The following is a 13,426-nucleotide window of genomic DNA, read 5'->3' on the forward strand; positions in this document are numbered from 1 at the left end:
CAGAAATGATTGAGGATAGTTTCGGGTGTCATGTTTGGCGTTACCAAAAATGGTTCTACCGCTGGGACTGCAATGTATTTTATTCGATCCTCAAATGAAAATAAATGGTGACGAAAAATAAGAACGTAAAAAGCTAAAATGCAAAATAGAAGAAAAAATAAATAGAAAGCGAGCGCGTAACGTAGCGAAAGTGCTGAAAATAACCGATTATGGCTATTGCTAGTTTGCATGCTAGTACGTAGCAATTAGCTAGTAACCTTGACCTCAAAGTTTGACGGTAAAGACAATATGTTTTATGTATTTCACTGTCAATTATAGATGTAAAAAGATAATTACACATGAAAATGTCTAATTAGCTTTTCTAATTTGGACCACCATAGCTAGACATACAAGGACGCCGTTTTACAATAATGCTCTATTTGTGCTAAAACGACAACCGTTTCACTGCTTTTTATTATCATTGTGGACTTGCTGACTCATATGAAGAAATAAAATATGTCCCAAAACTTAAAAAGCAAACATATTAAGGTCATACATTAGGATTGGCGATTCGTGGATTTCATTGTCTGTCATTGCTGCTGTCTAAAGAAGATATTTCCTTTTCAAGACCAATAATAGATCAAACGACAACCGTTTTCTTTGCTTTTTTAATCAATATGGACTTGCTGACCCATTTAAAAACTTTAAAATGTCCCAAAACTGAAAAAGCAAACATATTAAGTAGAGATGTCCGATAATATCGGCAGTCCGATATTATCGGCCGATAAATGCTTTAAAATGTAATATCGGAAATTATCGGTATTGGTTTCAAAAAGTAAAATTTATGACTTTTTAAAATGCCGCTGTGTACACGGACGTAGGGAGAAGTACAGAGCGCCCATAAACCTTAAAGGCACTGCCTTTGCGTGCCGGCCCAGTCACATAATATCTACGGCTTTTCACACACACAAGTGAATGCAAGGCATACTTGGTCAACAGCCATACAGGTCACACTGAGGGTGGCCGTCTAAACAACTTTAACACTGTTACAAATATGCGCCACACTATGAACCCACACCAAACAAGAATGACAAACACATTTTGGGAGAACATCCGCACCGCACCGTAACACAACATAAACACAACAGAACAAATACCCAGAACCCCTTGCAGCACTAACTCTTCCGGGGCGCTACAATATACACCCCCCCCCCCCCCCCAACCCGTCTTCCGGGACGCTACAATATACACCCCCGCTACCCCCTGCCCCCCTCTCTCAGGGAGAGCATGTCCCAAATTCCAAGCTTCTGTTTTGAGGCATGTTAAAAAAAATAATGCACTTTGTGACTTCAATAATAAATATGGCAGTGCCATGTTGGCATTTTTTTCCATAACTTGAGTTGATTTATTTTGGAAAACCTTGTTACATTGTTTAATGCATCCAGCGGAGCATCACAACAAAATTAGGAACAATAATGTGTTAATTCTACGACTGTATATATCGGAATCGGTAATTAAGAGTTGGACAATATTGGATATCGGCAAAAAAGCCATTATCGGACATCTCTAATATTAAGGTCATACATTAGGATTGGAGGTTCATGAATTTTATTGTCCGTCATTGCTGCTAACTAAAGAAGGTATTTCCTATTCAAGACCAATAATAGCTAAAATGACATCTGTTTCACTGCTTTTTTTAATCATTGTGGACTTGTTGACCCATATGAAGAAATAAAATGTCCCAAAACTGAAAAAGCCATTATCGGACATCTCTAATATTAAGGTCATACATTAGGATTGGATGTTCATGGATTTAAATTGTCTGTCATTGCTGCTGGCTAAAGAAGGTATTTCCTATTCAACACTGTTAGGAGGAGGACCGCGGCCGACCCGAGGGTTCGCCCTGTTGACCCCGTGAGCGTTTTGGCATCTCTGGATGCCCAGACTTCCCGGCTGAAGGTGGGATGGACGTGTCTGAAGTTGTTCCTCAAAAGTGTCTCCTGCTCCGCGTCCTTCTCTGTGGAGAACATCCGGGAGGTAAAGTCGCCCAGCTAAAAGAACAAATAAACATTTACTCTCCTAGACCAGCAGTAATGACGGCTCTTGGTAAAGAGACCTACTTGAGTCCATGAGATGTAGATGGGGACCTCGTAAAGGGTCCAGACCACCGACTGAGAGCAAGGAGGGGTGGTGAGGCTACCATAATACCTGTAATACTGGCTCATGTTGTTCTCAGGCAGCAGGCTCATCAGGGGAAAAGGCGTCACGCTGGTGGTTTGCCCTTGGGGAAAATGACAAAAGAAAACATAATAGCAAGTGTTAACAACGAGCTGTGTTGTTTATGACTGCTTGACAATCCTTGTGATGTAAATATATCCCTGACGTCGTAGCAACCTGATTAGATATGCCGTAGTGCTGAAATAAATGCTGTGTATAAAGATAAAAACAAAAATCGATTGAAAAATATATTTTGTGGTTAAATCTGTTGAGTAAAGAATGTACAAACGAGTGAGAGAAGAACTTGATCGACTATATCACAGGTGTCAAACTCAAGGCCCGGGGGTCCAGATGTGGCCCGCCACTTCATTTTATTTGGCCCTCGAAAGCCTGGAAATAATATGTATCAATAAAGTACTGTAACTTTTCTTACTAAATGTGTACAGCTCCACTAATGGACATTGGAGTGTTACTTTCAAAGGCAACATTAAAGTATTGCTAGAAACATAATTTTATATGGGACTTTATTATATTATATGTATAGTACATGTTCCAAAAAGAAAAAAACATAAAACACCAGCAGAATTAGAGATATTACAAGTCAAAGTGATGAAGCTTAGTGTTACGCTCATGACTTGGTGTAACTAAACATTACCCTATAAGATGAAGGCAATTGCATTTTATTGATATTTGAAATGTGTTCAATGTTTATAAATGAATATTTAAATATACACTACCGTTCAAAAGTTTGGGGTCACCCAAACAATTTTGTGGAATAGCCTTCATTTCTAAGAACAAGAATAGACTGTCAAGTTTCAGATGAAAGTTCTCTTTTTCTGGCCATTTTGAGCGTTTAATTGACCCCACAAATGTGATGCTCCAGAAACTCAATCTGCTCAAAGGAAGGCCAGTTTTGTAGCTTCTGTAACGAGCTAAACTGTTTTCAGATGTGTGAACATGATTGCACAAGGGTTTTCTAATCATCAATTAGCCTTCTGAGCCAATGAGCAAACACATTGTACCATTAGAACACTGGAGTGATAGTTGCTGGAAATGGGCCTCTATACACCTATGTAGATATTGCACCAAAAACCAGACATTTGCAGCTAGAATAGTCATTTACCACATTAGCAATGTATAGAGTGTATTTCTTTAAAGTTAAGACTAGTTTAAAGTTATCTTCATTGAAAAGTACAGTGCTTTTCTTTCAAAAATAAGGACATTTCAATGTGACCCCAAACTTTTGAACGGTAGTGTACTAAATGTAAAAAAGGGAATAAATATTCAAAATAAGATCATAAAATGAAATCTAGTTTGGTTACGCCATCATGAGAGCAACACAAGGTTGTAAAAGTTTCAACTAAAATTATAAATAAGATGTCAAAAGCAAACTGAAAATAAATACACACAGCTTAAAGATTGATCAATACCTATTTAAATTTAGTAATACATAAATATAATGATTTATCAAAATATAAAAGAAATATACCTGAACAGAACGCTCATGATGGTTACACCAAAAAGAAACGCTATGAACCGCGTTTTTGGGGCATTTTTATGCTATTTCCAAGCATCTCCTTTTTATTATCGTTGATATGAAATGGTCAAACTAATGCATATTATATATGCGTGCCCTAGTAAACAAAAAAAAGGTCATATTTATTTTGATTGTTACATTTTGAAGTACATTTGTGTAGGTGGGTGCGAATGTACCCATTACCAGAGCTGTACACAAATGTATTCTTTCTATTTTGGGAGGAAAAAAAATGTACTCCATGTAATTCCAGATTATGTTAATTTAAATATTGTCTAATTATGCAAACATATATTATCAAACATTGAAACCATTTTTAAATTGGAAATAAATACTAAAAATAATGATTCGAAAGCAAGTTATCCATCAAATTGTGCAATGTAAAAGTAGCAATAGATTTCATGGTAAAATTGTGACATTTACTGTGGTTTTTACAGCATTTTTCTCTAAATGAAAACAACTTTTTATTTTACTGTAATAAACAGTGGTGGGTCGTTTTGGCATTTACAGTAATACACTGAAAAATCTACAGTTGTTGATTTGTGTGTTTATTCCAGTTAATACACTGACACACAACATCCGGATTCCCATCATGCATTGCTTCAAAACTACGACAAGTAGTAATGTCCAAAAACATAACAGAGACGAAGCAGAAGAACGAAGAAGAGACATGGCGACGACGAGTAAGAAGAAGAAGTACGCTTGCAAGTTCCAAAATGATTGGAAAACATCATTTCAGTACATCCAGGACAGCTCGAAGGGGAAGGGGTATGCTGCCTGCACATTTTGTAGATCAGTCTTCTCCATTGAACACGGTGGCCGAACGAATATACTCATTCATGAACTGATTATATATATATATATATATATATATACACTACCGTTCAAAAGTTTGGGGTCACATTGAAATGTCCTTATTTTTGAAGGAAAAGGATTGTACTTTTCAATGAAGATAACTTTAAACTAGTCTTAACTTTAAAGAAATACACTCCATACATTGCTAATGTGGTAAATGACTATTCTAGCTGCAAATGTCTGTTTTTTGGTGCAATATCTACATAGGTGTATAGAGGCCCATTTCCAGCAACTATCACTCCAGTGTTCTAATGGTACAATGTGTTTGCTCATTGGCTCAGAAGGCTAATTGATGATTAGAAAACCCTTGTGCAATCATGTTCACACATCTGAAAACAGTTTAGCTCGTTACGGAAGCTACAAAACTGACCTTCCTTTGAGCAGATTGAGTTTCTGGAGCATCACATTTGTGGGGTCAATCAAACGCTCAAAATGGCCAGAAAAAGAGAACTTTCATCTGAAACTCGACAGTCTATTCTTGTCTTAGAAATGAAGGCTATTCCACAAAATTGTTTGGGTGACCCCAAACTTTTGAACGGTAGTGTATATATATATATATAAGAAATACTTGAAATTATACACCCCACCCCCCATCTCCGCAATTCGGAGGTCTCAAGGTTGGCAAGTATTCCCACGGCGCACCAGAAAACACTGGATTAGAGATGCCACAAAGTAGGTGGCAAAACTTTAACCATATGTGTGTTGCAGGCCAAAGGGCATTGAAAAAAAGATGTTGTCTAACCTTTGTAAGCAATTGAAGACAACTTTTGTGAAATAAGTCCAAAGTGAGTATTCTCTCCAAAAACAACCTGCAACAGGAAGGACAACTGATCACATTTTGGCTGTAAGACGCGCATTAAAACAGTTGGATGGACAAAGTAGACTGACATCAATAAAGAAGGCCAGCACAGCGAGCCCGGTGGGATCCTCCAAGGCGGCTGACAAGTTGGGATGGATGGCCTTCACGTTGACCACGTGCATCTGCACGCCAGACAACACAAACACGTTCACAGCGGCCGCAGCGTACGGGCGTCAGCGCCAGGCGGAGTCTACCTCCATCGGGTATCTGCGCCCGTCCACGGTGTGCTCTGAGCCGTTGCTGCCGGGCCCCCCCCAGTGGAAGTGCAGCTGCAGGGTGTGGTACACGTCAGGAAGGCCGCCTCCGCTCACCGTCATGCCGCCGCCCACCTCCAAGACCACTGCGAGCGCCGGCAAGCGTTGCTTTCATGCATCAAAACATGCCCCGCGTGACCAAAAGACTCACCCGAGTGCCCGTCGTTAGTCAGCGTCCATGAGCCCGCTTGGGCCACGTCGAAGCCCAGCAGGTGTAGAGGTCCCAGGGAGTGGTTGGTGGTCACCGCCTGCTCCAAATTGATGGGGGAGTGAAGTTCTTCAAGTAGAGGGTGACACGAAGGGAACGCTTCACCCCACGCGTAAGGATCTGAACTCGAACCCAAACACAATCAACACTCTGTAGATGTGCGGCGTATGCATGGCTCAAGGTAGAAAACATTTACATTTGTTATAAACACACTGCTAGAATGATCTTTTCAAATGTCTCACTTTTCGCTTTGTATTTACACCAAAAATGAGATACATGCTTCTCACTTGCTAGTCAAAGATCTTCTCTGTCTAGTCAAAGACCTTTTATGACATGGCTGTTTTTAAAGGACATACAGCAAAAAGACTCGTCAAATATTCTTTATATGACAGGAGGGCTCTGCCGCTAAAGAACCACCTGCAAAAATACTATAGTCAAATATATTCTACATAACAGAAGTGTTTTGCTGTTTTTAAGGATGTACTGCAAAAATACTCATCAAAGATCCTCGCTATAACAGCATTGTAACAGCATTGTCCTGTTGTTTTTAAGGATGCGCTGCAAAAATACTAATCAAAGATCCTCTCTATAACAGCATTGTCCTGTTGTTTTTAAGGATGTACTACAAAAATACTCATCAACGATCCTCTCTGTAACAGTATTGTCCTGTTATTTTTAAGGATGTTTTTTTGTTGTTGCGGTTTCTAAGGAGGTGCATAAATACTCATCGAAGATCCTTTATTTGACAGGACTGCTTTGTTACAGAGAGGATCGTTGATGAGTATTTTTGCTAGTCAAAGATCTACTCTGTCTAGTCAAAGACCTTTTATGACATGGCTGTTTTTAAAGGACATACAGCAAAAAGACTCGTCAAAGATTCTTTATATGACAGGAGGGCTCTGCCGCTAAAGAACCACCTGCAAAAATACTAGAGTCAAATATATTCTACATAACAGAAGTGTTTTGCTGTTTTTAAGGATGTACTGCAAAAATACTCATCAAAGATCCTCGCTATAACAGCATTGTAACAGCTTTGTCCTGTTGTTTTTAAGGATGTACTACAAAAATACTCATCAACGATCCTCTCTAACAGTATTGTCCTGTTATTTTTAAGGATGTGTTTTTGTTGTTGCGGTTTCTAAGGAGGTGCAAAAATACTCATCAAAGATCCTCGCTATAACAGCATTGTAACAGCTTTGTCCTGTTGTTTTTAAGGATGTACTACAAAAATACTCATCAACGATCCTCTCTGTAACAGTATTGTCCTGTTGTCTTTAAGGATGTTTTTTTGTTGTTGCGGTTTCTAAGGAGGTGCATAAATACTCATCGAAGATCCTTTATTTGACAGGACTGCCCGCGACCCCGAAGGGAATAAGCGGTAGAAAATGGATGGATGGATGGATGCTTTGTTACAGAGAGGATCGTTGATGAGTATTTTTGTTTGCTAGTCAAAGATCTTCTCTGTCTAGTCAAAGACCTTTTATGACATGGCTGTTTTTAAAGGACATACAGCAAAAAGACTCGTCAAAGATTCTTTATATGACAGGAGGGCTCTGCCGCTAAAGAACCACCTGCAAAAATACTAGAGTCAAATATATTCTACATAACAGAAGTGTTTAGCTGTTTTTAAGGATGTACTGCAAAAATACTCATCAAAGATCCTCTCTATAACAGCATTGTAACAGCATTGTCCTGTTGTTTTTAAGGATGTACTACAAAAATACTCGTCAACGATCCTCTCTGTAACAGTATTGTCCTGTTATTTTTAAGGATGTTTTTTTGTTGTTGCGGTTTCAAAGGAGGTGCATAAATACTCATCAAAGATCCTTTTTTTGACAGGACTGCTTTGCTCGTATATAACGTACTGCAAAAATCCCAGTCAAACATCTTCTACATAACGGAAGTGTTCTGCTGTTTTTTAAGGATACACCGCAAAAACACTTGTCAAAGATCCTTTATATTTACTGTATGTCAGGAGCACTCTACTGCCTTTAAAGGCCTATTGCGAAACCACTAGTCAAAGATCTTCGACTAATGGGAGTGTTCTTCTGTTTTGAAGGATACACCACAAAAACACTTGTCAAAGATCATTTAAATGGAGCTCTCTGCCTTTTTCAATTAAGGACCTAGTTTGGGTTTTGTGTTGCAATTTCTAAGGATGTGCATATCATACTCATCAAAGATCCTTTATTTGACAGGACTGCTTTGCTTGTATATAACCAACTGCAAAAATCCTAGCCAAACATCTACATAACAGAAGTGTTCTGCTGTTTTTAAGGATGTACCGCAAACACACTTGTCAAAGATCCTCTATATCAGTGGTCCCCAACCTTTTTGTACTTGCGGACCGGTCAATGCTTGAAAATTTGTCCCAAGGACCGGGGGGGAGGAGAAGTAAAAAAAAATTTTTTTATTTTTTTTTGTCATAAAGAAATACAATCATGTGTGCTTACGGACTGTATCCCTGCAGGCTGTATTGATTTATATTGATATATAATGTATATATTGTGTTTTTTATGTTGATTTAATACAAAAATATATATATACTGTATATATATTTTTATATTTCCGGTGGTTGGGGACCACTGCTCTATACGACAGGATTGTTCTGTTTTTAAGGATGTACCGCAAAAACACTTGTCAAAGACCCTCTATATGACAGGATTGTTCTGTTTTAAAGGACTCCCTGCAAAAAAACAAAATTGATAAGACCACTCTGATGTGTGTCAAACTTGTTTTCATTGAGGGCCACACCGCAGTCACAGGTGCCAATAGAGGGCCGCTTGTAACAGTAAATAATTAATGAATTTCCCTATGAATTTGAATATTTTAAAAAAAAATTTACGTAAAGAGTAAAAAATAATATTTGGATTTTACCAGTTTTTTACAGACATTTGCTGTAAAATATGTTGTTTTTTAAATTATTATTATTATTTTCACAACATATTACTGTAAATAGAAATACAGTACCGCTGTTTATTTTATTTTGGCAACTCAGCTGACAGTTTTTTACCATAATAAAATGTGGTACCATAAGATCATCAATCGTGGATTTTACAGTAAAAACAAAAACAAAAAAAACAAACAGCTCAGTCGACAGAATTTTACTGTAAAAAAACAAACATTGGTCGTTTTTTTTTCCAACTTACAGTAATATGCTGTAAAAATAACTCCCTAAATTTGACAGTAAAATCTATTGGTCATTTTTATAGTGTACAATTTGATGGATGACTTGCTTCAAAATCATAAGTTAAGCAGATATTTAAGTATTTATTTGAATTTTGACCAACAAAGTTAGATAATATAAAATTTGTTGCAATATTGGACACTATTTTTTTCCTTGTCAAACTAGAAAAAAAAAAAAAAAAAAACCTTTAGTAAGAAAATAAGAAGGTAAATAAAGAAAATATAAGGTATTTTATTGACAAATATTATTTCCAGGCTTTTGCGGGCCTTATAAAATGACGTGGAGGGCCACGTCATTGAGTTTGACACACCAATGAGCTTGTTTATAGATGTTATAATAAAACTCCTCATAGGAAGTCGCCATTTGTTATAACTTTGTGACATGATACAATGCACATTAATGAACAAATCAAATAGAAAAGTGACAGATTGTAGCCAAAGGTTGATTTCCATCTGCATGTCATTGCAAAGAAACACTAATTCAGCGTTATAGTGAGTTGTATTTTTCATGCACTTAATTTTGCTGTATTTATCTGGCACAAGTGGAAAGCCGGTCCCTGAAAATAATGCCTACATTAAACCGGTCAGTGGCGCAAAAAAGGTTGGGGACCACTGCTCTATATGACAGAAGTTTTCAAGTGAAGTATAGATATAATGGAGACATATTGCGAGGTAGAAATAAAGTGACTTACCACAGTGTGGCTTATTGTAGCAATAGTCTGGAATAAAATAGAAGAAAGAATGACCATGGTTTGGTGACAGAGTGAATCCGATTTGTTGCAGGAGGCTCACCCAGATCTTCAGCCCAGGAAGCATGGATGGTCACCAGGAGAGCAGCAGCAGCCACAATCATCATAGGAGAGCCTGGTCCTGATCCAAACAGGTGACGGGGGCGGGGGGACCCAGGTGTACCCGCTTAAATAGGCAAACTTTCTCTCCTTCTGATCGCTGAAGCGCATCCTGACCAGCCTGGTGGTCTCTCTTTTTTTTTTTTTTGGCCGTTGTTGCTCCAACAAGCTCATTGATGCCCAACGCACACCCCCACCCCCAGCCCGCCATTGACGTCCTCAGAATAGTAACTGGAGCCATTCATGGACGTGTAGTCGCCAATCAGACGGTAACACAATATGCTCCTCAGGACGCTTGAAAAATGCATCACCTTTATGAAGACTTTCTTAAAATAATCACGGAAAACACTTAGATTTAAAATAACACTTAAAATAATAACAAAAATATTATTTTTAATTTTTAAAAAATGTATCAATTAAAGCAGAACAAATGTGGAATAATATTTTCAAGCTGGTGCACTGCAAAAAGTCAGCGTTCAAAAACAAGAAAAAAAAATACAAAAATTAGGGGTGTTTTATTTGAACTAAGCAAAATTATCTGCCAATAGAACAAGAAAATTCGGCTTGTCAAGACTTTCCAAAACAAGTAAAAATAGCTAACCTCAATGAACCCAAAAATACCTTCAAATAAGTATATTCTCACTAAGAACAAGTGCACTTTTCTTGGTAGAAAAAAAAACGAGACCTTTTTGCTCAATATGTTGAAAAATATTCTTAAATTAAGTAAATGCTAGTGCCATTATCTTGACATAATGATATGCGCTCGGCATCATGATTTTTTTTTTCATGCTTGAAGTAAGAAATGATTACCGTAATTTCCGGACTATAAGCCGCTACTTTTCCCCCTCGTTCTGGTCCCTGCGGCTTATACAAGGGTGCGGCTTATTTACGGCCTGTTCTTCTCCGACACCGACGAAGAGGATTTCGGTGGTTTTAGTACGCAGGAGGAAGACGATGACACAATGATTAAAGACTGACTTTTCATATACCGGTAGGCTGGTTATTTTGATAACGTACAGGCGAGCACTTTGTATTACTTTGCACCGTTGTATTATTTGTACTCTGCACGAATGCTGTTCGCCATGTCAAAGATGTGAAAGTTTGATTGAATGATTGAAAGATTTATTGTTAATAAATGGGACGCTTTGCGTTCCCAAACAGTCATCTCTGTCCCGACAATCCCCTCCGTGGTAGCAGGAACCCCTATATACTACGCTAATTACACATCAAAACCCTGCGGCTTATAGTCGGGTGCGGCTTATATATGGAGCAATCTGTATTTTCCCTTAAATTTAGCTGGTGCGGCTTATAGTCAGGTGCGGCTTACAGTCCGGAAATTACGGTACTTTAAAAAAGTAGTTTTATACTTGTGAGTGTTGATGACACAGCTTTGCAACAGTTGATATTCTAGTTTCAAGCATGTTTTACTCAATATAGGTCATAACATCTCAGCTACAAGCTGTAATATCTTACTGAGATCATTTAGGACCAAAACCCTTAAAACAAGTACGACACTCTAACATAAAATCTGCTTAGTGAGAAGAATTATCTTAGACAGAAAATAAGCAAATATCACCCTTATTTAAAATATTTAATCTTACTTAGATTTCAGTTTTTGCAGTGTAGAATGAGTGTGCGCATGCTAAAAGAAAGTGTTTATTTGGGTAGGAGCCTATGACAGTTGCACTTTCCATATTGACCCGAATGTACGACCACTCCAAATATAAGACAAGCTTTCTTATGCAAGACTTGTCATTTCAGAAAGAAATCTGACAAAGGATCTCAGCTCAGTGGCCTAGTGCAGTGTTTTTCAACCTTATTTAAGACACATGTGCCTCCACATTTTTTGCTTTGAAAAAATGCGGAGGCACACCACAAGCAGAAATCATTAAAAAACCAAACTCAGTTGACAATAAAAGGTCGTTGTCGCAATTGACTTTAAAGCATAACCAAGCATGCATCACTATAGCTCTTGTCTCAAAGTAGGTGTACTGTCACCACCTGTCACATCACGCCCTGACTTATTTGGACTTTTTTGCTGAATGACTCTTACCATAATATGTTACGTTAACATACCAGGCACGTTCTCAGTTGGTTATTTATGCATCATATAATGTACACTTATTCAGCCTGTCGTTCACTATTCTTTATTTATTTTAAATTGCCTTTCAAATGTCTATTCTTGGTGTTGGCTTTTATCAAATAAATTTCCCCAAAAAATGCGACTTATACTCCAGTGCGACTTATATGTTTTTTTCCTTCTTTATTATACATTTTCGGCTGGCGCGACTTATACTCCGAAAAATGCGGTATAACATACAGAACATGCTATACGTTTACCAAACAATCTGTCACTCCTAATCGCTAAATCCCATGAAATCTTCTTCCTCTGTGTCGCTTCTAAACAACTCTGCCAACTCCACATATACTGTACGTCTAGTCTCTTACGTGAATGAGATAAAAAATATTTGATATTTTACGGTAATGCAGGGTTTCCCACACATTCATTTATTTGTGGCGGCCCGCCACGAAAGAATTAAGTCCGCCACAAAAAAAAAATAATTAAAAAAAAAAAAAAAAAATTTTTGTCCTCTCCAGCTTCTCAGGCAAATCATATAGTTGATGTAGATGCCCATATCGGCTGTTCAGATTTACTTTACAAAAGAGAAGTGTAGGATACTTCTCTTGTTGCCTTATTTGTATTTGACTTTATTAAATGTATTTATATTAGAAACACAACATGTGTATATAACAAAGGGTGCAAAGTCTGCAGGCGGTAGGAAACACATGGTTAAGTGTAGGGAGTAAAACTGATGGCAGTCTAAAGTTCAAGATTTTTGGAGCTCTTTGTTCAGTGGATCAGATGTTTGATGAAGCTCTGTGTCTATCTACCACCACTACTGTTTTCTGTTTATTTGTTACTGACTGTGGCAGGACACCTCTGCCTCTGTTTCACTTTATGTTGCTGGTAAATAATGTGGTTGTAGTAGTAGGCTAAAGTTAAATTATTTAGTATGCACTAATTAAAGGGGCAGAGCTTTGAGACATTTTAGCTTTTATATTTTATAAGATATATTTTTTGTAAGAACCACAATTAATAAATATATTTCAGTGAATAACTTATTGTTCAAATCTGTATATAAATATGTACATAAAGTGTTGTAATTATATTGTAAAATGGATGGATGGATGGACGTTTAAAACAAAACTGTTATTAATTAGTAAGTACCGGTATACATTTTTTGAGCCTTTTTAGAGAAAATCAAATCATTGTAGTAAATTATGCAAATTACTCGATTATGTCATGGTGACCACGCCCATAGCCACGCCCCCACCACCACAGGTATCTTGGCAGTTTATGGGAAACACTGTAATGTGTTAATAATTTCACACATAAACGCTCCCGAGTATAATTTGCACAACCAGCCAAACTATGAAAAAAAATGCGACTTATAATCCGAAAAATACGGTAAGTTGATTTGAGAT

General features: G+C 37.6%; 1 protein-coding gene and 1 non-coding gene across 2 annotated transcripts; both read right to left on the minus strand.

Moving 5' to 3' along the window:
- Positions 1-1,362: 1,362 nt before the first annotated feature.
- On the minus strand, positions 1,363-9,945 carry LOC133638970 (carbonic anhydrase 4-like). Its single transcript, XM_062032023.1, has 8 exons — positions 9,885-9,945; positions 9,785-9,811; positions 5,850-6,026; positions 5,639-5,784; positions 5,474-5,566; positions 5,328-5,394; positions 2,100-2,260; positions 1,363-2,030 (listed from the first exon to the last, which is right to left on the minus strand). Exons 1-8 carry the CDS (start codon positions 9,943-9,945, stop codon positions 1,818-1,820), a joined length of 945 nt encoding a protein of 314 aa, XP_061888007.1. The 3' UTR covers positions 1,363-1,817.
- LOC133639130 (U6atac minor spliceosomal RNA) lies at positions 5,229-5,306 on the minus strand. Its single transcript, XR_009823744.1, has one exon. It is a non-coding gene; the product is annotated as a U6atac minor spliceosomal RNA (small nuclear RNA).
- Positions 9,946-13,426: the final 3,481 nt, after the last annotated feature.

This window comes from Entelurus aequoreus, linkage group LG21, assembly GCF_033978785.1.
Source record: "Entelurus aequoreus isolate RoL-2023_Sb linkage group LG21, RoL_Eaeq_v1.1, whole genome shotgun sequence".
Taxonomy (NCBI): domain Eukaryota; kingdom Metazoa; phylum Chordata; class Actinopteri; order Syngnathiformes; family Syngnathidae; genus Entelurus; species Entelurus aequoreus.